We start from the raw sequence: 20,528 nt of genomic DNA, 5'->3' as shown, positions 1-20,528 counted from the left end.
GCATGTTTTATTTGTTCCACTTTTATTTGTTAATTGGAAAGAGGTTTATACTGGACTTACCAGGAGACTTGAAATCCACCTTTACCTGCTTGTAGAGCACTTATGCTAATCAGAGAGATTGTCTTAATGTCAATGATATTAACCACCAATGTTGAAGGAATTTCATCTCCCGGAATGAGCTAGGTCTGAGTTTGCCAGACTTTCTTATAAACTCTGTCTAGGGCGGCAGGTAGCCTAGTGGTTACAGCATTGGACCAGTAACCAAAAGGTTGCCGGATCGAATCCCCGAGCTGACAAGGTAAAAATCTGTTGTTCTTCCCATGAACAAAGCAGTTGTAGGCTGTCATTGTAAATAAGAATTTGTTCTTAACTGACTTAAATATAAATTTGGTCATGTAATTAATGTCAACAAGCACGCAATGGAAAATCATTGTTTCATACAAGTACTCCCTGTTTTCTTTTGTTTGTTGCCTTGGAAACACAGCCAACTTCAAATCAGGTTGATCAAGGTCAGGCTGGCAACAGGAGAGGGATGTTTTGCTTGTGTACAGTCTATTTCTGCCATCTATGGTCCACAATTGGTATCACACAGAGAGCAATAAATCAAATCAAATAGATCAATAGATAACAACAATTATTGAACACACTGTGTAAACATTCACAGAGCAGGGTGGAAATAGTATGTGAACCCTTGGATTTAATAACTGGTTGACCCTCTTTTGGCAGCAATAACCTCAACCAAATGTTTTCTGTAATTGCGGATCAGATCGGCACAACGGTCAGGAGGAATTTTGGATCATTCCTCTTTACAAACTGTTTCAGTTCAGCAATATTCTTGTGATGTCTGGTGTGAACCGCTTTCTTGAGGTCATGCCACAGCATCTCAATTGCATTGAGGTCAGGACTCTGACTGGGCCACTCCAGAAGGCTATTCTGTTGTTGATTTACTTCTGTGTTTTGGGTCGTTGTCCTGATGCATCACCCAACTTCTGTTGAGCTTCAATTGGCGGACAGATAGCCTTAAATTCCCCTGCAAAATGTATTGATAAACTTGGGAATTCATTTGTCCAGGTCCTGAGCCAGCAAAGCAGCTCCAAACTACGATGTTCCCTCCACCATATTTTACAGTTGGGTTGAGGTTTTGATGTTGGTGTGCTGTGCCTTTTTTTCTCCACACATAGTATTGTGTTTTCCTTCCAAACAACTCAACTGTAGTTTAATCTGTTCACAGAATATTTTGCCAGTAGCGCTGTGGAACATCCAGATGCTCTTTTGCGAACTTCAGAAGTGCAGCAATGTTATTTTTTTGGATAGCAGTGGCTTCTTCCACGGTATCCTCCCATGAACACCATTCATGTTTAGTGCTTTATGTATCGTAGACTCATCAACAGAGATGTTAGCATGTTCCAGAGATTTCTGTAAGTCTTTAGCTGACACTAGGGTTCTTCATAACCTCATTGAACATTCTCCTCTGTGCTCTTGCAGTGATCTTTGCAGGACGGCCACTCCTAGGGAGAGCAGCAACAGTGCTGAACTTTCTCCATTTATAGACAATTTGTCTTACCGTGGACTGATGAACATCAAGGCTTTTAGAGATACTTTTGTAACCCTTTCCAGCTTTATACAAGTCAACCATTCTTAATCTTAGGTCTTCTGAGATATTTTTTGGTTGAGGCATGGTTCACATCAGGCAATGCTTCTTGTGAATAGCAAACTCAAATTTTGTGATTTTTTTTTTATAGGGCATGGCAGCTCAGCTCTAACCAACATCTCCAATCGCATCTCAATGATTGTACTCTAGGTTAGAAGTCATTAGCTTAGGGTTTCACATACTTTTTCCAACCTACACTGTGAATGTTTAAATGATGTATTCAATATAGACAAGAAAAATACAATAATTTGTGTGTTATTAGTTTAAGCACACTGTGTTTGTCTGTTGTTGTGACTTAGATGTTGATCAGATCTAACTTTATGACCAATTTATGCAGAAATCCAGATAATTCCAAAGGATTCACATACTTTTTCTTGCCACTGTTAATAGGATTCAAGTCAGCACAGCATCCCCACACTGTCACCTCCTCCTCCAAGCTTCACGGTGGGAACCACACATGCGGAGATCATCCGTCCACCTACTCTGCGTCTCACAAAGACACAGCAGTTGGAAACAAAAATCTCAAATTTGGACTCATTAGACCAAAAGGACAGATTTCCACCGGTCTACTGTCCATTGCTCGTGTTTCTTGGCCCAATCAAGTCTCTTATTATTATTGGTGTCCTTTAGTAGTGGTTTCTTTGCAGCAATTCAACCATGATTCACACTGTCTCCTCTGAACAGTTAATGTTGAGGTGTTTGTTACTTGAACTCTGAAACATTTATTTGGGCTACAATCTGAGGTAGTTAACTCTGATTAACTTATCCTCTGCAGATTAGGTAACTCTGGGTCTTCCTTTCCTGTGGTGGTCCTCATGAGAGCCAGTTTCAATAGCACTCAATTGTTTTTGCGACTGCACTTGAAGAAACTTTCAAAGTTCTTGACATTTTTTGGATTGACTGACCTTCATGTCTTAAAATAATGATGGCCTGTCATTTCTCTCTGCTTATATGAGCTGTTCTTGTCAGAGTATGGACTTGGTCTTTTACCAAATAGTGCTATCTTCTGAATACCACCCCTACCTTGTCACAACACAACTGATTGGCTCAATCGCATTAAGGAAAAAAAATCCACAAATTAACTTTTAACAAGGCAAACCTGTTAATTGAAATGCATTCCAGGTGACTACCTCATGAAGCTGGTTGAGAGAATGCTGTCATCAGGGCAAAGGGTGGCTACTTTGAAGAAACTCAAATATAAAATATATTTTGATTTGTTTAACACTTTTTGGTTACCACATGATTCCTTGCGTGTTATTTCATAGTTTTCATGTCTTCACTATTATTCTACAAATGTAGAAAATAGTACAAATAAAGAAAAACCCTTGATTCAGTAGGTGTGATGTCAACATCATTATTTGGGTGGGAGTCAACAGAATATGAACTTTTAAACGTGAGATCTTCACTGGACAATTACTTTAAGTGCTTCTTTTGCATGCTGAGAAAATGGACACCATCTCTCCTTATAAACAATCCTGTTATTGTGTGGTATGGTTGTAGTGTTGTGGTATTATTATTACAGTCGATGGGGAGATGATGCAGCTGTTAAAACAACCATCGCTTGTGGATACCAGTCTTTTTGTTGACTGTAGAAGGCTCTGGTAGATACCATTGCATGTCCCATGTTAAACCTATAGATGGAGATAGAGGCTAATTTTATGGAAGCTGCCTTCTCTAGAGAACAATACACTAACCGCTCTTGCACTGCCCTCCACTCCTACTCTCTGTATTATCAAGGACCAAGGTCATAAAATGTTTTCAACAGACCAGATGATGATGTTAGCAAATAGGAAAATAACAAATCTGCTGCCTGCCACATGCTTTGGTAAACAGCTGAGGGATAGTGCAAGAAAAATGTAACCACTCAAATTTATAGACATAGTTTTGAAAGCAAAGGCAGGCCATCCATGAGATCAAACTTATAGTTTTATTAACCATGTTTTGAAGCTATACAGTGTTTGTTTACACCCCTACCGTTGTCATGGTTTTTGTTGCAGAGCTGTGGAGCATCTTGCAGCATGATAAAAACGCGTTGTGCAGCAACACATATTGTGCTCTTCTGTCGAACATGCGGTGATGTCCCTGGGGAGAAATTGTTCATTGTTTGCAGTAATTTCTTTGCCTATTGTAATATCATCAAATGGATGTAACTGTTTCACCATTAAGAACTCCAGCTTTAATTAACCTCTACAGGATCAGTGCCCCCCCCCACCGGGACGGTTGAGCTAATGTAGGCTAATGTGATTAGCATGAGGTTGTAAGAAACAAAAATAAAATCCCTGGACAGAAAGCTTAAATTCTTGTTAATCTAACTGCACTGTCCAATTTACATTAGCTATTACAGTGAAAGGTTACCATGCAATTTTTTTGAGGCGAGTGCACAATTATGAACTTGAAAATGTATGAATAAACCAATTAGGCACATTCGGGCAGTCTTGATACAACATTTGAACGGATATGCAATGGTTCATTGGATCAGTCAAACTTTGCACATACACAGCTGCCATCTAGTGGCCAAAGCCTAAATTGAGCCAGGGCTGGAATAATACATTATGGCCTTTCTCTTGCATTTCAAAGATGGTACAAAAAAATAATACAAAATGTTTTTCCTTTTATCTCTTTATCAGATCTGATGTGTTATTTTCTCCTACATTTTCTCCTTTTGTGGGGAAAAAGGTATTCTGATTGGCTGGGCCTGACTTCCCTGTGGGTGAGCCTATGTCCTCCAAGGCCCACCCATGTATGAGCCCCTGAAAATTCACATTTTCACAAACTTCAATGTGTTTCCTTTCAAATTGTATCAAGAATATACATATCCTTTTTTTTAATAGATATATCTTTTTTGATTGTTTTTATTTCACCATTATTTAACCAGGTAGGCTAGTTGAGAACAAGTTCTCATTTACAACTGTGACCTAGCCAAGTTAAAGCCAAGCAGTGCGACACAAACAACAACACAGAGTTACACATGGAATTAACATGCGTACAGTCAATAACACAATAGAAAAAAGAAAGTCTATATACAGTGTGTGCAAATGGTGCGAGGAGGTAAGGCACTAAATAGGCCATAGTAGCAAAATAATTACAATTTAGCAGATTAACACTGGAGTGATAAATGAGCAGATGATGATGTGCAAGTAGAGATACTGGTGTGCAAAAGAGCTTCAGGCTTCAGGTCCTGAGCTACAGGCAGTTAGATTTGGGTATGTTGTTTTAGGCACATTTTTTTTTAAATGGATGGATCCATAAGAGGTTTTAAGGCCCATGAGATAGTTTCTACCCACAGGCAGTGTGGATACTAGCTGACTGAAAGTCTAATGATGCATAGGCCTGTTTCACTTTGCTACTTTATTTATCAGCTTGTCCAATCTCTTCTTTACACATGACAAATGACCTGGAAACTTGATTCAACCAAAGATACCATTTCTATTCGTTTACTTTTCCCAGTTGACAGTTATCCCCAGTCTTGCCACTGTTAGTGTTGGCTTTGCTGTCAGTAGATTGTGGAACGCCCCCAGATGAGTCTATAATAGGCGATTCACTCATAAACAGCATACATTTATATCTTAATGTTATGATAGAAACATAGGCAGGCTCATGTCATGAGAAATATGTGGAAAATAGGAGGGACTAGTAAGGGAATATCATTTAATATTATACAGCATAATATTGTCCTACACTGTGGTATTGGTCATGTTTTTGGGGTGAATAAGTAGTCGAACATATAAGTAGCTTAAACATGAAAGATTTGTCAACTAATGTCAACTAATAATAAGCCCTCGTGCAAAACGCTTTGTTTATCTTGTTTTTGGAGTTGTAAATTCAGCATTTCTTGCACGTTACGAGTTTCAAATTGAATTTAAACTGAATATCCTTGAAATGTGAGATCTCACTTCGATTTCTACTCAGTTTATTTGCCGCGTGCGTCGGCTCATGGGACGCAGCGCGCACGCCACTAGAAAATGGACCAGTGAGTGACGCATTGATCCTGCCCTTGGCCACTGAATCACTTAGCTCCTCTTCTAAACGCACGGAGCATCCCGGCTGAAACAGTGTGATGAGACATGAAAGGAACAGGAGCGCGAGTTGAAGTGCCTTTCAGCAAAATAAGTTTGCCAAAATGTATATATTGCCTCTGGAATAATGTCATTTAATATAAAGACAGGTAGGCTATGTGACTCTTGAGTTTTTGTTGTTTGTGTGGAGTCTATCATTAACTTTCTTAGATAGTGAACTGTGCTGTTGGTTTTATTATAGTTTGTATTGTGTCGTATTAACTTCAGATGCAATTCTTCTGAATATTTCGAATTATTCATTATTAAATTGATTTAGGTACGTTCTTGGTCTGAACTGCTTGTTATACTTTTCTCTCTGCAAGGTAAGGGTATATGGGTCTGTTATATATTTTTTTAAGATAAAATTAATAAATGAAGAAACTGAAAGAATGAATCTTTTATACTTTTTAAATCTGATTTTTTTTTTAAATGTTGGATAACGTGCATTTATGAAGCACATTGATTGTAACATGAATATGGGATATTTGTTTAAAATTATTTTGTTGTTGCATGATATCTCAATTTGGGTTTAAATTAAACCAACACTGTGGAACGTATATCAAGGTATCATGATCATATAAAGAAAGCACTGTAATGTAAGCACAATGATAAGGCACAGTACTATACTGAACAAAAGTATAAACGCAACATACAACAATTTCAATGGTTTTACTGAGTTACAGTTCATATAAGGAAATAAGTCAATTTAATTAAATTCATTAAGCCCTAATATATGGATTTCATGACTGGGCAGGGGCGCATCCGTGGGTGGGCCTTGGAGGACATAGGCTCACCCACAGGGGAGTCAGGCCCAGCCAATCAGAATACATTTTCCCCCACAGAGAGAAATACTCCTCACTTTTATCAGCTTTCTGGTCTCAGATGATCCTGCACGTGAAGAAGCTGGATATGGGGATCCTGGGATGGCATGGTTACACGTGGTCTGCGATTGTGAGGCCAGTTGGACGTACTGCCAAATTTTTTAAAACAACTTTGGAGGTGGCTTATGGTAGAGAAATTAACATTAAATTTTCTGGCAACAGCTCTGGTGGACATGTTTATCGTCAGCATGCCAATTGCATGATCCCTCAATTCTTGAGACATCTGTGGCATTGTGTTGTGTGACAAAACTGCACATTTTAGAGTGGCCTTTTATTGTCCCTAGCACAAGGTGCACCTGTGTAATGATCATGCTGTTTAATCAGTTTCTTGATATGCCACACCTGTCAGGTGGATGAGTTCTCTTGGCATAGGAGAAAGGCTCACTAACAGGGATGTAAACACATTTGTACACAACATTTGAGAGAAAAATTCTGAGATCATTAATTTCAGCTCATGAAACATGGGACCAACACTTTACATCCTGTGTTTATATTTTTGTTCAGTGTATAATGTTTTATAAGACACAATTATTTATGATACAGTACATCAATGGTGTACTATTTGTTTGGTGAGTTTCAGAACCAAACTCTATTGTGCAACAATAATTAATTCACACAATGTATGAAATGAGGGGACCTTCTTCTAAAGTGTGCAAATAATGTTTTCTTCTTGATCTCACGGTTTGAAACAGAGATAGTATAGTAATGCTGTGATTTGTGTCTGTTCCTGACGTCTACATCCTGTTTCCTTGTGTAGGTGATGGATCCTCAGCTGGGAAGTGACCTGAGCCAGCATTGAGCAGTGACCTCCTCTCCCTTCTTGTAAAGGCACCACCCATGCCACAGTTCCACCATGCAGTACGGCCAGATCCTTCACAGGTGTGGCCCGGACGATAGCTTCCTCAACCTGAACGTGGGTGGTTTTAAGCAGCGCGTGGAGCGCAGCATCCTGCAGCGCTTCCCCAGGACCCGCCTGGGACGCCTGCTGTACTGCGTCTCCGAGGAGGCCATCCTGGAGCTCTGCGACGACTTCAGCCCCACCGACAGGGAATACTACTTTGACCGCAACCCGTGCTTCTTCCGCAATGTCCTCAACTTCTACCACACGGGCAAGATCCACCTGATGGAGGAGCTGTGCGTCTTCTCCTTCAGCCAGGAGATTGAGTACTGGGGCATCAAGGAGCTCCACCTGGACTCCTGCTGCAGCAACAAGTTTCAGGAGCAGAGACAGTTTGCAGAGGACAAGGACTGGGACCGGAGGAGCGGTGAGCAGCAGCAGCAGTTTGGGAGCATTGATTCGTCCATGGAGGAGCTCTCAACTATGGACAAGGACCTGGAGAAGTTCGAGGGTACCTGGTGCTCGGAGGTCCGCAAGAACATCTGGCTGCATCTGGAGAACCCGGGCTACTCATGTTTGGCCAAGGGGATCGCCGTGGCCTCGCTGGCTGTGGTACTAACCTCCATCGTGGCCATGTGCGTCCACAGCATGCCCGAGTACCACCAGGTAGACCTCAACGACAAGGAGATTGAAGACCCGGTGCTGGCCATTTTCGAGGCTGTGTGCGTCATCTGCTTCTCTGTGGAGTTCCTGGTGCGGCTGGCAGTGGCGCCGTGCGCCCGTAATTTCATGAGCAACGCTCTCAACATCATTGACTTTGTTTCCATCGTTCCCTTCTACGCCACACTGGCCTTTGAGACAGTGGACGAGGAGAACGAGGAACTGGAGAACGTGGGCAAGGTGGTTCAGATCCTGCGACTGATGCGAATCTTCCGCATCCTCAAGCTGGCGCGTCACTCAGTGGGACTACGCTCACTGGGTGCCACGCTAAGGCACAGCTACCACGAGGTGGGCCTCCTGATTCTCTTTCTCTCTGTGGGTATCTCCATTTTCTCTGCGCTCATCTACTTTGTGGAGAAGGAGTCAGAAGAGTCGGACATAACGACCATCCCCGTAGGCTGGTGGTGGGCCACTATTAGCATGACAACAGTGGGCTACGGCGACACCTGCCCGGTGACGGTTGTAGGGAAGCTGGTGGCCACCATATGCATCGTCTGTGGGATACTAGTGGTGGCCCTGCCCATCACCATTATCTTCAACAAATTCTCCATGTACTACCAGAGGCAAAAGGCCATGGATGCCAATCAGAGCAATAACGAGACCGACCAATGCAATAATAACGATATTAAAATCCCCGACCCCAGTCTAACATACTTTAACGTCGGCAACCAGTACACCTTAAAGATGAACTCATTCATCACCAATATCTCTGTCAGGAGCAGCGTTGGTAGTGATGAGGACACGGACGCATCGAGCATCCAGGGTGGAGAGACCACTTGTATCCTGAGGGGCACTTGAGAGCTTAATTTACTTGACTTCAACCTTTTTTACTCATTGAGGAGCATACTGTAGGTCATCCACAAATGATCTTATTATTTTTTTGTTCATTCCATGAGTAGTTCCATCTCTGCATTACAGATCTTCTCCAGGTGTTCCTTAGTCTCCCACGATTTCCATTGCCTTGTGGGTTCCATGTCGGGGACTGGAACAGTGGATGCTGTCTTTCTTACAGTGTGGCCACAGTTGAGAGCAGGGAGGTGAAATAGGGCCACCCTGTTTTCACCCGAGGCTTCTTAAAATACGCTGGACATGGCAATAAGCACTTTATGGTTCTCAGGGTGAAAGTGAGCTGTATCTCTCCACGCTCTCCTCAGAGACTATGATCCATTAGGCCTAAGAATTGGCCTGTTTTTCATCCATGACTTGAGAACCTATTTTGAAGTTGAGCAGTTTCTGTTAACATTTTTTTTTTAATCAATGTTTTTTTTTTCCGTCCAATCATATGGAACGAAACAGACATTGTTTGACTGGGCACACCACGTCATTTCAACATGGATAATTAGGTCATATTTGGTTGAGACGTTGATCAATAAGATTACAAGCTATATTCACCCACTCAAAAAGACAGACAAAAAATGTGTTGCATTTCCAATGTGTGTTACCACTATGCTTTTAGCCATCTAAATTCACAACCAATGTCTGGTTTTTCATTTATTTTTCACCCAAATGTTTATCACTGCGCTTTCAACCATTTAAAAGCACAGCAAAGTTAAAATGAGAAGACAATGTCAGATATTTTGTTTATTTAAACATCAGATTAATGTGTTATCACTGTGCTTTGTCTAATAGCAGAACCAAACAACCTGGATTGCAGTTGAGATTACAATAAAAGTACATAGTGCAAGTGATCAATGCCGTTTGAGATTCTGACAGATTATTACAGCAATGTGAAGATCTCCACTGACCTGCGGCGACCTTTGCACGCCATCTTGAACATGCACACTTTATATGATCACATAAGAAGACGTTTATAGTTACAGTAACCTCAAAATGTGGCCATGGATGTGTTACTCATTTTAAGGATGAATGTTACATTAGTTTGTAAAACAGCCTTAATTTGAGGCTATTTGCTGTTTTACAAAAGTAATATTAAATTGTGTTTGGTTGACAACGCAAACAAATATCAACATTTGGAGGACATGTATCTCAAATCAAATCAAATGTTATTTGTCACATGCGCCAAATACAACAGGTGAAATGCCTTTCACCTTACAGTGAAATGCTTACTTACAAGTCCTTAACCAACAATGCAATTTTAAGAAAAATAAGTGTTAAGTAAAAAAAATAGATAAGTAAAAAATAATCCACTGCTGATGGCTCTATCTGAGCTACTGGTTTAGTCTGGCTTTCATTCCAGTTTGTTAGTCTGGCTTTCATTCCAGTTTGTTAGTCTGGCTTTCATTCCAGTTTGTTAGTCTGACTTTAATTCCAGTTTGTTAGTCTGGCTTTCATTCCAGTTTGTTAGTCTGGCTTTCATTCCAGTTTGTTAGTCTGGCTTTCATTCCAGTTTGTTAGTCTGGCTTTCATTCCAGTTTGTTAGTCTGGCTTTCATTCCAGTTTGTTAGTCTGGCTTTAATTCCAGTTTGTTAGTCTGGCTTTCATTCCAGTTTGTTAGTCTGGCTTTCATTCCAGTTTGTTAGTCTGACTTTCATTCCAGTTTGTTAGTCTGGCTTTCATTCCAGTTTGTTAGTCTGACTTTAATTCCAGTTTGTTAGTCTGGCTTTCATTCCAGTTTGTTAGTCTGGCTTTCATTCCAGTTTGTTAGTCTGGCTTTCATTCCAGTTTGTTAGTCTGGCTTTCATTCCAGTTTGTTAGTCTGGCTTTCATTCCCAGTCTGGCTTTCATTCCAGTTTGTTAGTCTGGCTTTCATTCCAGTTTGTTAGTCTGGCTTTCATTCCAGTTTGTTAGTCTGGCTTTCATTCCAGTTTGTTAGTCTGGCTTTCATTCCAGTTTGTTAGTCTGGCTTTCATTCCAGTTTGTTAGTCTGGCTTTCATTCCAGTTTGTTAGTCTGGCTTTCATTCCAGTTTGTTAGTCTGGCTTTCATTCCAGTTTGTTAGTCTGGCTTTCATTCCAGTTTGTTAGTCTGGCTTCAATTCCAGTTTGTTAGTCTGGCTTTCATTCCAGTTTGTTAGTCTGGCTTTCATTCCAGTTTGTTAGTCTGGCTTTCATTCCAGTTTGTTAGTCTGGCTTTCATTCCAGTTTGCTAGTCTGGCTTTCATTCCAGTTTGTTAGTCTGGCTTTCATTCCAGTTTGTTAGTCTGGCTTTCATTCCAGTTTGTTAGTCTGGCTTTCATTCCAGTTTGTTAGTCTGGCTTTAATTCCAGTTTGTCTACAAATGAATAATGGATATGTTGGATTCTTGTCTCCATCTCAACCAAAAATCCAAGTTAAAGAATAGGACGAAATCAAATCAAACTTTAAATGCAACTTTGATTTGATTTAATCCTATTCTTTAATTTAGAGTTTTGGTTGAGATGGAGACGTGAATGCGACATATCAATTATTAAATTGTAGAAAAACTAGAATTAAAGCCGGACTAAATCAGTGGCACAGATGGAACTATCCAAGCAGAAGATAAATATCCTTGACAACCAAACACAATTCAATATCACTAAATATCATTACACTTGAAAATCAACCAGTGCTTGAAACTCTAAGCCTATTGTATTGTCTATTTTTTAGTTAAATTTTCTGTTGAATTGAAACAATTGCTGTTGATGACATTGCAAATGCTATACAGAATAGGCCTAACTAGCGTAATTTATGATATGAGTATGTTTAGATTGAATTAAACTTACCCTTTGGAATGACTTTAAAAAAATGACTTTTTAAGTAGAGATCTCTCAACAATAATTCTCATGATAGCACATTGGTAATAATCAGTGACAAATATCATGGCTGGGCTTAGTTAATACCCTGGATGGGAGACCAAAGGCTAGCTGTAGATACAGTAGATCTCCAGTAGGAGGTGCTGCACAACCTGATAGTTGATATAACATTGAAGATCTTGTATATTTTTAGGTTTGAGGTTTGTTGAAATTTGAATACCTTCAAAACAAAAGTTAATGACAAAAATATAAATGCAACATACAACAATATCCAAGATTTTGCTCAATTAAAGGTCATAAAAGGAAATCAGTCAATTGAAATAAAACATTAGGCCATAATCTATGGACTTCACATGACTGTGCAGGGGCGCAGCCATGGGTGGGCCTTGGAGGGCGTAGGCCCACCCACTTGGGAGCAAGGCCCACCCACTGGGGAGCCAGGCCCAGCCAATCAGAATGAGTTTTTCCCCACAAAAGGGCCTCATTACAGACAGAAATACTCCTAAGCTTTTTGTGCATATGGAACATTTCTGGTATCTTTTATTTCAGCTCATGAAACATGGGACCAACACATTACATGTTTATATTTTTGTTCAGTGTATTTTCCACGTAGATTCCACATCACAATACATTGACAAATTATATTGAAACAACGCTGATTCAACCAGGAAGAAAGTGACTGAAACAAAAGTAAAAATGTTTAAAAATCTGGCTAAATGTACTTCATGGCATGCTACTGCATTACTGTTCTATGCTAATATTTGAAAGAGACGATTGTACGTGTGCTTTAAGGATAAAGTCAGCATAGGGGGATTGCTGTAATAAAGTATGAGCTATAATAAAGTAATATAAAGTATGACCTTTGAAATTGTACAGCTGTGGCTCGTCTTTAAGACACCATTGCATCAATCCAGAGTCCTCTACTGTGGCATGCTACATACAGAGCATTCGGAAAGTATTCAGACCCCTTGACTTTTTCCCAAATTTTCTTACATTACAGCCTTATTCTAAAATGGATTAAATCATTTTTTCCCCCTTCATCAATCTACACACAATACCCCATAATGACAAAGCAAATACAATAAAAAACAACCGAAATATCACATTTACATAAGTATTCAGACCTTTTACTCAATACTTTGTTGAAACACTTTTGGCAGCAATTACAGCATTGAGTCTTCTTGGCTATGACGCTACAAGCTTGGCACACCTGTATTTGTGGAGTTTCTCCCATTCTTCTCTGCAGATCTTCTCAAGCTCTGTCAGGTTGGATGGGGAGCGTGGCTGCACAGCTATTTTCAGGTCTCTCCAGAGATGTTCAGTCGGGTTCAAGTCCGGGTTCTGGCTGGGCCACTCAAGGACGCTTCAGAGACTTGTCCCAAACCCACTCCTGCGTTGTCTTGGCTGTGTGCTTAGGGTCATTGTCCTGTTGGAAGGTGAACCTTAGCCTCAGTCTGAGGTCTTGAGCGCTTTGGAGCAGATTTTCATCAAGGAACTCTCTGTACTTTGCTCCGTTCATCTTTCCCTGGATCCTGACTTGATGCTGCCACCACCATGCTTCACCGTAGGGATGGTGCCAGGTTTCCTCCAGACGTGACGCTTGCCATTCAGGCCAAAGAGTTCAATATTGGTTTCATCAGACCAGAGAATCTTATTTCTCATAGTCTGTAGAGTCTTTGGTGGCCGTTTGGCAAATTCCAAGTGGGCTGTCATGTGCCTTTTACTGAGAAGTGGTTTCTAACTGGCCACTCTACCATAAAGGCCTGATTGGTGGAGTGCTGCAGAGATGGTTGTCTTTCTCCCCCGATTGCTCAGTTTGGCTGGGCGGCCAGGTCTAGGAAGAGTCTTTGTGGTTCCAAACTTCTTCCATTTAAGAATAATGGAGGCCTCTATGTTCTTGGGAACCTTCAATGCGGCATACATTTTTTGATGCCCTTCCCTAGATCCGTGCCTCAACACAATCTCGGGGCTTTAGGGACAATTCCTTGGACCTCATGGCTTGGTTTTTGCTCTGACATGCACTATCACATGTTGGATCTGAGATAGACAGGTGTGTGCCTTTCCAAATTATGTCCAATCAATTGAATTTACCACAGGTGGACTCCAATCAAGTTGTGGAAACATGTCAATTTCAAGTCCCATAGCAAAGGAGTACTTATGTAAATAAGGTATTTTTGTTTTGTATTTGTCATAAATGTGCAAAAATTTTGAAAAACCTGCTTTGTCATTGTTGGGTATTGTGTGTAGAATGATTAGGACAAAATGTATTTAATCTATTTTAGAATAAGCCTGTAAGCTAACAGAATGTGGGAAAGTGAAAGGGTCTGAATACTTTCCAAACGCACTGTAACAATCAGTCTACCTATTATAGGTCCTAAAATATTTCCCATATCAGTTAGCCATGCCAGAAAAGGCACTGCCCAGCAAATATGACAGGCAGCCATACAGTCATACAGAAAATGTGTTACACATGACTGATTTCTACAACCTCTGTGAAGCTTAAGAGTTTTGAACACATTTTTCATCTACCGCAATTTCAACAACTTGATATTTGTTCGTCAGGTGCATAAAAATGTGCTTTGCCTGTCTATTTCTCTCTCAGTCTCTCACTCTCTCTTTCACTTCTCCTCATCCCACCAATCTGATCTCCCAGAATGCACTCAGAGGGACGTCTCTCTCTCTTTTCTCAGATTAAGATGTGTATATCAGATCGATCAGAGAGAGAAAGGCCAAACATTGGGGCGGTCATCCAAAAATTACAGTGTAATGACCCAGACAGAAGTGCTTTCCCGAGTGCCACTGTTAATCCAATTGATTTGATCTTATTTTGGAGGCGATCATTGATCAAAGTGTCTCTGTTCAAATCAAATTAAAAGTGTCTAAACTCAATTTCAATCGCACCTGTCGCAACAGGTAACTCTCTACAAGTATAAAAGTAATCTGTATTTACTAGTGTCGTCTGTCAATTATGTTTTTCTCTACGTGAACGTGGCAGAAGCGGAACCACTTAAAATATTTTAATTGAGTTTGGTTTGGTATAGGAACATCCAAAATCTGTATTTTTAAAAAAGATTTTTGACAATGCTTATCACCTAGAATAGCACAGTATATGTCCATCTGAGACTTTGTCTTCAGGTCTGCTTCCCAAAACACACAAATAACTGTTGCAATGCCTGAAAGCTCTGGTCAGAGTAGCTGGGCTGTATCACCCATTATTACACACAGATTGTTTGTCTTTAAAATGGAATCTGGAAGTATTCCATGAATGCAACAAAGATGGGACTTTGAAAGAAAAAGCATTAAAAGGGTTACTGTTTAGTAGGCACACACATTCACATATAGAATGTCTATGATTGTTTGTTAGATGTTTTCATATTTGTTATCCACCACAGCAAACAGTGAATACAGACCACGAGAAGCATCTACTGAAATGAGGACAAGCTAAGTCAAGCACAAACTGTTCTACACTGATGTGAAAGTATATTGAAAGGACATTGGCCTTTTTTTGGGCAGCAAACTGCAGCTGTCAGAAATGGCTAAGTAGCCTGGTGGTGAAACGGACATTCTAACAAACGTTTACATCAGCACTGCAGAGTGTGTGTCATTCCCCTTTCGAGATATCCATGACGTGACCTTTTATTGTAGGCCCAGAAGTTGGTTGATGATTATCACAGTTACTACAGCTGTAGTAAATCGTTGTCGTCCACAATATAAGCCTAATCTATTTACCAACATATGTATGTAGCAGATATAATCGACAATGTCCTCATACCAGCAACACTATGTCTACTGTGACTTGTTACATTTTTACTCCTGAACTTATTTAGGTTTGCCATAACGAAGGGGTTGAATACTTATTGACTCAAGAAATTTTTGATTTTAATTAATTTGTGAACATTTCTTAAAAACATAATTCCACTTTGACATTATTGGGTATTGGGTGTATGCAAGTGACAAAATTCTCCATTTAAAATTCAGGCTGTAACACAACAAAATGTGGAAAGAAAACCATCGGGTGTGAATAGTTTCTGAAGGCTGGTTATAGGCAGACTTTCATATTAGACCTATACCTTAGTAGACCATATAGCAGAGTCATTGTTTTACAAGTCACAAGTAAGTCTCAAGTCTTAACACTCAAGTCTCAAGTCAAGACCGTCAAGTATCAAGTCAAGTCTCAAGTCCTAAATTTGAGTTTTGAGTCCTAAACAAGTCATAATGTGCCCTTCACCAAATGTATTACCATTTCATATTTTTAACAAGAGTAATAGTATATTACATTTACACAAATCATGAATGCTTTAAAAAATCTATATATTTATTACTTTTCAAATAAACATTATATTTCCATGGAAATACATGGGTAGCCATGAGAAATACTAGGATCACTATGGGGTGCAGTCGGGCGATGTAGGCTTGTACACAATCGCCCAACCTTAACACACACGGTGGGGTTACAGTAGGCTAACATATGTCAATGGTTTTAGGAACAGCAGTAACATCAGACAGGATTTAGGCTACCAACTGCCTAGCCAGTTGTAGCTCAATCGTGGGTGCAATGATCATGTTCCCACACTGACTGACTGTGTGGAGGCTCATTGATTTAACGTTAGCCTACATGATACACCAGTAAAGTAATAAAATATATAGCTGTCGGCTATATTAGCCACGACTTACCGTTCTTTGTGCAGCTTCAAATGTCGAACAAATTTGGAAATTGTTGCCTCTGTCTAATTTTCTTCCCGCATGTTTTGTAAGTTGCAATACATTTTTTGTTGATACAGCGAAGTCTTTATATCTGAAAATAATAATTTGGGATATCATCTTTCCAAGGGCTCCATCTGAATTCACCCGCCTACGTTCCTCTGCACTGCCACGCACAACTTTTTCCTCAGCTGGCACAATTTGATTGGCTGCTGCCCGATTCAAACTGTTAAATGAAGAGTTGATGCGCTGCACTTTTTTTTAATAGCATAATTTTTTATATTTGGGCTTGGGGAGGGTATCAAGTCAGGTCGAGTCATAAGGCTCATGTCCAAGTAAAGTCAAGGGTCATTGGTGTTAAAGTCAAAGTCGAGTTGTAAGTCATCATATTTGTGACTCGAGTCCAAGTCACGTGACTCGAGTCCAAGTCACGTGACTCGAGTCCAAGTCACGTGACTCGAGTCCAAGTCACGTGACTCGAGTCCAAGTCACGTGACTCGAGTCCAAGTCACGTGACTCGAGTCCACGTCACGTGACTCGAGTCCACGTCACGTGACTCGAGTCCACGTCACGTGACTCGAGTCCACGTCACGTGACTCGAGTCCAAGTCACGTGACTCGAGTCCAAGTCACGTGACTCGAGTCCAAGTCACGTGACTCGAGTCCAAGTCACGTGACTCGAGTCCAAGTCACGTGACTCGAGTCCACACCTCTGCCATACAGCCCATCTATCCTATTCAAAAAAGGACTGAAGAAAGAAACAGATCATTTGCTTCCATTTCAACATATTTATTAGTGAAACCAAAGTGTTGTAACATACATAAATTATATCAAAAATAAAACACTAAAACTTTTCAAATCAAAAGGCTATTGCACAGAAAAACGTGGAAACACTGGACAGCGTGTGGTTAATACATAAGATCAAGATCAGAATGATTGTTAATGCTCGACCCATAAATGAAATAAATAAGTAGTCTAGCCTACAATGCTCGACCCATAAATGAAATAAATAAGTAGCCTAGCCTACAATGCTCGACCCATAAATGAAATAAATAAGTAGCCTAGCCTACAATGCTCGACCCATAAATGAAATAAATAAGTAGCCTAGCCTACAATGCTCGACCCATAAATGAAATAAATAAGTAGCCTAGCCTACAATGCTCGACCCATAAATGAAATAAGTAGCCTAGCCTACAGAGCTAAAACAATCAGTTCGAATCAAAAGGCCTGATCAACATGACATCAGTGATGCAGCGACACGCCGAGTCCCCGGAACCGACATATTCAGAAGTCAACAGATGGTTTATTATTTCGTTTAAAAGCTCCGGATGAAGGCCCCCCAAAAAAACAATAAACACTTTTCAGTGAGAAAATAGAAATCCATTTTGGGTATAACGTTTAAACATTTTCAAAGGTGTAGCCTATGATGCGATACTCGTTATCATTTTAAGGAGAACCAAAACTACTTAACCTACATTTGAACATCAGCGCAGAAGTTTCGGGCGTCTTCCCAATTAGGTAACCTAGTTGTTGTTGTTGGCTGCTTGAAGAGAACTAGGGCCAACCACTCGCAGCCAATGCATTGTGGGAAAGTGTGCATCGAATCCTACTAGATGGACAGCCTACGGGAGTATAACATCCTGGCTTTTAAACCATACTCAATTTTCTAAACGTTACAATTGCATTTTCTTTTTTGGCCTTACGTGATTGCGTTGTTTCTCGCTATTCGTTGACTTCGGTAGCACGTCCCAATATCTAATTAATCAGCTGTTGTCAAAGCCAAAAATGAGTATGACATCCGAGCATTTAAAGTATACTCTATTTTCGAAATGTTGCATATTATTATCTTTCCACACTCTCAAAACGGCCTACTATTAGGATGCAAGTATGAGTTTTCAGACACAATTTAGATTAGATTTTTTTGTAGTTGTAAATACAGCATTTAAACTGCATATACTCCCTTACCTAATACTGGCTGATGAGTTTGTTCTTCTGCTAGTTAGCCATTATTTCAAGCCATGAAACTGTAGAAATGATGCATCATCATAAAAATAATTTGTTCATTTCTAATGCAGAATAATCTTTATACTCATTGAGATATATATATATATATATATATATATATACACATAGATTTGGAATCACTAGCCACTTTAGTAATGGAACACTAGTCACTTTAATAATGTTTAAATAATGTTTGCATTCTGCTTTACTCATCTCATATGTATATACTATATTCTACTCTACCATATTTTAGTCAATGCTCCTCCGACATTGCTCAATATTTATATATTTCTAAATGCCATTCTGTTACTTTTAGATTACTGTGTATTGTTGTGAACTGTTAGATACTATTGCACTGTTGGAACTAGGATCACAAGCATTTCGCTACACCAGCAATAACATCTGCTAAATATGTGTATGTGACCAAAACCATTTGATTTGATTTGATTGCACTGCAGCCAGGCTCAAATGACAAAATGTCAATAAACGACTAGCAATGTCTTGAAAGAAAAACCCATGAGAGGTCATTTTTGGCACACGAGCAACCAGAGCCCTTTTCAGCTGACTCATACCACTGCGTCTTAAGTGTTCTATGTAGTCAGTCAGTCAGTCTTTCTCAAACTTCCATTATCCTAGAATGACTGCTTTAGATTGCCCAGTTATCTCCATTCTAAATGTTTTAGCAAATCCATGAAATTGGGCCCTGCTGCAAATAGGTATAACACATGCAAGTAATAAGGAACTATGTGTATCTATACTGTAACTATCTGTCTAATGTAGCCAACCATGCAAATACAGTTTTTCCAAATACCACTTGGTGTACTGTGGGACCACAAATACATCTGGAAGAAGAACAACCAGATTCTATAAGCATCTTAAAAAGGACGCCAAGTGACATGTTCACAGAGACAAAATGTCTACGTTAGTGCCTCCGAGGCGTTCCCTCGAGCTAAAGAGATATTGATTTTGTGTCCACTGTTAATGTCGGGCGATTCTGACGCCCCACAGCATTGGAAACATCTGTGCGATTTGCTTGCAGTGGAGACGAGCGTGAGCAGCAGGCTTTGGACTAACGAAGAAGTGTGTTTGAGATGCACTAATAGTTCAGACACCTTTCACTGAGGATGGAGGGGTGGGGGTGGGGTGGGGGGGGGGAGACATTATGAAATTGCAATTTTGTCCCCCAGTTTTATAATTGGAATGTGATACAAAACGAGGCAACAGTGTGTTTTATGATCATGCAGATGACTCAGTCAGTTAGGCTATCTATATATATATATATATATATATATTCACCCCCCACACACTTCTAAAAACAAAAGTTGCGCCCCTGAGTTCAGATGTCAAGTTGACAGCCTTTCAAAGATGCTTCCATGTGTAGCAGAAATAAATCAAGTTCAGATAAAGTTTGACAATCAAAATTCATCATACTATTGACTCCCTTATACTTCTTCCTGAAATTCACATGTTTAGGGAAGATACTCTATGGCAACATGCTCTTCTGTGTGGTATAGTTGAAATAACTTCTAGATCAGGCTGTTCAATTGCAGTCCTGGAGGGCCGAAACACTTCTGTTTTTTGTTTTTTTACCCAGCCTGGTCTCATAGACTAGACGTAACACAGATGACGGAACATAGATAGACGTAACTTAAATGTAAATCCGAGGACATTCAAATTAGTATGACAGGTTACGTTTGGTATGTTTACATAACATAGATAGTTATTTAAAGGAAACCTTCAACATCAAGTTATCTTTTGGTATTTGTTTCATTAGTCCATTGTTGACATAGTCCCAAAATGTTTTGCTTGTCAACACTCAAGATATGTAACTTACATAATACATAAATCATCCCAGGTATGACGCAAAACGCAGCATCGTACAATACAAAACACAGCATCGTACGATACAAAACGCAGAATCGTACGATACAAAACACAGCATCGTATGATACAAAACGCAGCATCGTATGATACAAAACGCAGCATCATATGATACAAAACACAGCATCG

The 20,528-nt window shown here is 39.9% G+C and overlaps 1 protein-coding gene across 1 annotated transcript; it reads left to right on the top strand.

Moving 5' to 3' along the window:
* Positions 1 to 7,440: 7,440 nt before the first annotated feature.
* On the top strand, positions 7,441 to 9,437 carry LOC112262228 (potassium voltage-gated channel subfamily S member 3-like). Its single transcript, XM_024437927.2, has one exon. It carries the CDS (start codon positions 7,441 to 7,443, stop codon positions 8,941 to 8,943), a length of 1,503 nt encoding a protein of 500 aa, XP_024293695.1. The 3' UTR covers positions 8,944 to 9,437.
* Positions 9,438 to 20,528: the final 11,091 nt, after the last annotated feature.

The sequence above is a fragment of the Oncorhynchus tshawytscha genome, linkage group LG11 (assembly GCF_018296145.1).
Source record: "Oncorhynchus tshawytscha isolate Ot180627B linkage group LG11, Otsh_v2.0, whole genome shotgun sequence".
NCBI classification, from domain to species: Eukaryota; Metazoa; Chordata; class Actinopteri; order Salmoniformes; family Salmonidae; genus Oncorhynchus; species Oncorhynchus tshawytscha.
The sequence above is the reverse complement of the archived record's forward strand: the minus strand, read 5'-3'. Positions and strand labels throughout refer to the sequence as shown.

Coding starts and splice junctions, on each gene's coding strand:
- LOC112262228 (XM_024437927.2), top strand. CDS start 7,441: ATGCAGTACGGCCAGATCCTTCACAGGTGTGGCCCGGACGATAGCTTC.